This window comes from Triticum aestivum, chromosome 3D (genome assembly GCF_018294505.1).
Source record: "Triticum aestivum cultivar Chinese Spring chromosome 3D, IWGSC CS RefSeq v2.1, whole genome shotgun sequence".
In the NCBI taxonomy this organism is placed as follows: domain Eukaryota; kingdom Viridiplantae; phylum Streptophyta; class Magnoliopsida; order Poales; family Poaceae; genus Triticum; species Triticum aestivum.
Window position 1 is genome coordinate 489,111,371 of NC_057802.1, and position 3,346 is coordinate 489,114,716.

Consider the following 3,346-nt stretch of genomic DNA (forward strand, 5'->3'; position numbering starts at 1 on the left):
AATTCACAAACAGAATGATAGCGATCGTCGAAAATCGCCGCCGCCCCCAAAGAAAGAGGAAAGCAAAAAAAGGAAAGAACTTCATGGCATGCATTGGGTGTAGTTAGGCTCGAACAACCATTTCAATATTTTTTTATCTATGTGGAGTGACGAGGCGGCCATATGTTGTTGCCACTAGTATACATGACCGTAGCAATTCACTCTTTTCCATGCGTGTACATCACAAGCTTGAATTTTTTACCTCCTAAATTGTTGCATACAACTCATGCACGCGGGGATCCTACAGTTTGTGCCATGATAAAATAAAAATATAGAACATTCTATATACATGTTTTATTTAAAAACATATTAATTGCAGACTTTTACATGTTTCCAAGTATTTTCATTTATTTAGTTATTAAGTAATAAAAGGAATAAAAAAATATCTTCTCTCCTTCTAAAATTCCAGAGTCAAACTCCATCTCCTCCACCACGCTATAGACTTCATCCCCGCTTTCCCGTACCATTCTTTCCTCTTTCTCCCCTGATTCCAACGCTGCCGCCGCGCCGTAGCTCAGCCTCGCCGCCGACCACCCCAATCCCCTCCACCTCCCACGCGCGTCGGCCGGCCACCGCCGTCCCTGTTCTTCCTCGCCGGGTCCCCGCCGTTTCCACTCCGTCCGGCAATCATTGGCCATTGAGGTATGTATGGGCTTTGCTTTCATCCGGTGATTAGCTAAACCCGGCAGGCCATGTAGATCTTGGTCCTCTGCTTACAGATCTGTCTATGCCTACGGATTAGTTCCATACGTCTAGTTTGGCAGCTGCTGCCGTGTTCAATTTCTTGTTCTTATGATTTACTTTTTACCTGCAGGGTTTGATGCTTTTCCTGTCTTATTATCAATTTCTCATTTGGGGAAGATCGTGTGAGATAGAAGAGAGGGCGGACTGGATTGTAATCTGAGGTCTAGTGGATCTAAACTGAAAGTTGCATGAGAAAAAGTTCAGAAATTTCCATGAAAGCTTCGTCGTCGATGGCAAGCGACGCGTCAGGGAACACTGAACCTGGCCAACAGGGTGTTCGTTTCAGTTCCATGGACCAGTCTTGCTTTGCAAGACCTGGCCAGTCAATCCCTGGCTACCCCCCATTCTTTGGCCCTCAATCTTCCAACTTTTACCTTCCTGATGACAGTGTGGCTAAAGCGTGTGATCTGTTTGAACCGAATCCTCCACAGAACAATCCTGTGGCTGATTGGGATCCTCAGGCCATGCTGAGCAACCTAACCTTCCTTGAGCAGAAGATCAAGCAGGTGAAAGATATCGTGCAGTCCATGGGTAACCGAGGGAGCCAAGATGCTGGTGGTTCCTGCGAGCTTGCTGCAAAGCAGCAGCTCGTCACCGCCGATCTCACTTCCATCATAATTCAGCTCATCTCAACTGCCGGCTCCATGCTTCCTTCCATGAAGACCCCGCTCCTTAGCAGCAATCCAGCGGTCAGGCAGCTCAACACGCCTGGTTCTCCCATGGGCTTTGGCTCGATCGTGAATCAGCGGCCAAGCACAATCAGGGAGGAGGTGGTTAATGACATTAGCAAGACCTCTGACTATGAGGAGCTGATGAATACCCTTAACACAGCCCATGATGAAAAGGATGATCTGATCAAATGCCCAAATCCTTGTGTCGGGGAAGGACCTGAGCCGGTTCCGATGGAAGACCATGACGTGAAGGAGAGCGATGATGGTGGCGAGGCAGAGCACCTCCCCCCTGGTTCTTATGTGGTCTTGCAATTGGAGAAGGAGGAAATTCTAGCACCACACACTCATTTCTGTGTGATATGTGGCAAGGGTTTCAAGAGGGATGCTAACCTAAGGATGCACATGAGGGGCCATGGAGACGAGTACAAGACTCCCGCAGCTCTTGCCAAACCCATGAGAGATTCTGGCTCAGATCCTACACCAGTTACAAGGTACTCGTGCCCATATGTCGGTTGCAAGCGGAACAAAGAGCACAGGAAGTTCCAGCCTCTCAAGACAATCTTGTGTGTGAAGAACCACTACAAGAGAAGCCACTGTGACAAGAGGTATACCTGCAGCCGATGCAACACCAAGAAGTTCTCAGTCATTGCTGACTTGAAGACTCATGAGAAGCACTGCGGGCGTGACAAGTGGCTCTGCTCATGTGGAACGACCTTCTCAAGAAAAGACAAGCTGTTCGGGCATGTCGCGCTTTTCCAAGGGCACACACCTGCTCTTCCAATGGATGATATCAAAGCATCAGGAGCATTGGAGCAGCCTCAGGGGAGCGAGGCGATGGACGACATGGTGGCGAGCACAGGGTATAACTTCCCAGGCAGCACGTCTGATGGTATTCCGAATCTAGACATGAAAGTTGCCGATGACACACGTGGTTATTTCTCGCCCTTGAACTTCGACCCGTGCTTCGGTGCCCTCGATGACTTTGCTCGCCCTGGATTCGACATCTCTGAGAACCCCTTCTCCTTCCTGCCTTCAGGACCGGGGTCGTGCAGTTTTGGGCAGCTTAGTGGCGACAGCTAATGGAGCTCGTCACCGTTGACAACCATGATGGTGTCGATCGTTATGTATGAATGTTATATGTATGACCGTCTTAGTTCTTCCTCTATTCAGGGAGCCATTTTGGTCCATGCCTCTTTCTTAAGTGTACTTTTAGTTTGTGGTCATCAATAATGATCAAGTACTTACATATAGATTTGAAAGTCACAATTGTTAAATATGTATATCGTTTTCTTTATCTGCGTTGGTGCCCCGGTGCAATCAATATATTGTCGTAGCACGGTGGTAGAACAACAAAATATTTTTTTTCCAGGTTGAGTGAAACATCGAATGCAATCCCAGCTGAGCAAAAGCCAAGATGGAGATCAAGATATCAGAGAAGTCAAGAATAGTTTTGTTCAATCCATAATGGTACCGTACTAGGGCCATTTTTATTCCCAATTTTACCTCTTCCGGTGAAATATTTGACTATCATTTTTTATCTTACTGGGAACTGCACCTGTTCTGAAATTTATCTCCTGGACAAATTAATTTCTGTTGGAGCAGTCTGTTAAACTTTGTCACATTTTCATGGGAAATAACATTAGGAATGCATCAGCGCATCAACTGATCCTCGGTCAGAATATTTTATCAGGTCAAGTAACCACATCAAGGCAAACAAACAAAGCTCTTACAGCCAGCCAAAAAAATAAAAAATACTAAAAAATAAACCGAAACTAAATAGCTGGATTTCCCATGGCCCTCATGGATGGACACTTGACATCAACACACACCACCATCCATAGGCTTTGAAAATATCTCTAGACTTGGTAGATTCGATTTATCATCCAGACGCG

The 3,346-nt window shown here is 46.4% G+C and overlaps 1 protein-coding gene across 1 annotated transcript; it reads left to right on the plus strand.

Moving 5' to 3' along the window:
* The first annotated feature begins 449 nt into the window (after positions 1-449).
* Positions 450-2,748, plus strand: LOC123079907 (zinc finger protein STOP1 homolog). The gene is made up of 2 exons (XM_044502738.1): positions 450-681; positions 854-2,748. The coding sequence occupies exon 2, from the start codon at positions 972-974 to the stop codon at positions 2,532-2,534; it is 1,563 nt and encodes a 520-aa protein (XP_044358673.1). The 5' UTR covers positions 450-681; positions 854-971; the 3' UTR covers positions 2,535-2,748.
* Positions 2,749-3,346: the final 598 nt, after the last annotated feature.

Coding starts and splice junctions, on each gene's coding strand:
- LOC123079907 (XM_044502738.1), top strand. CDS start 972: ATGAGAAAAAGTTCAGAAATTTCCATGAAAGCTTCGTCGTCGATGGCA.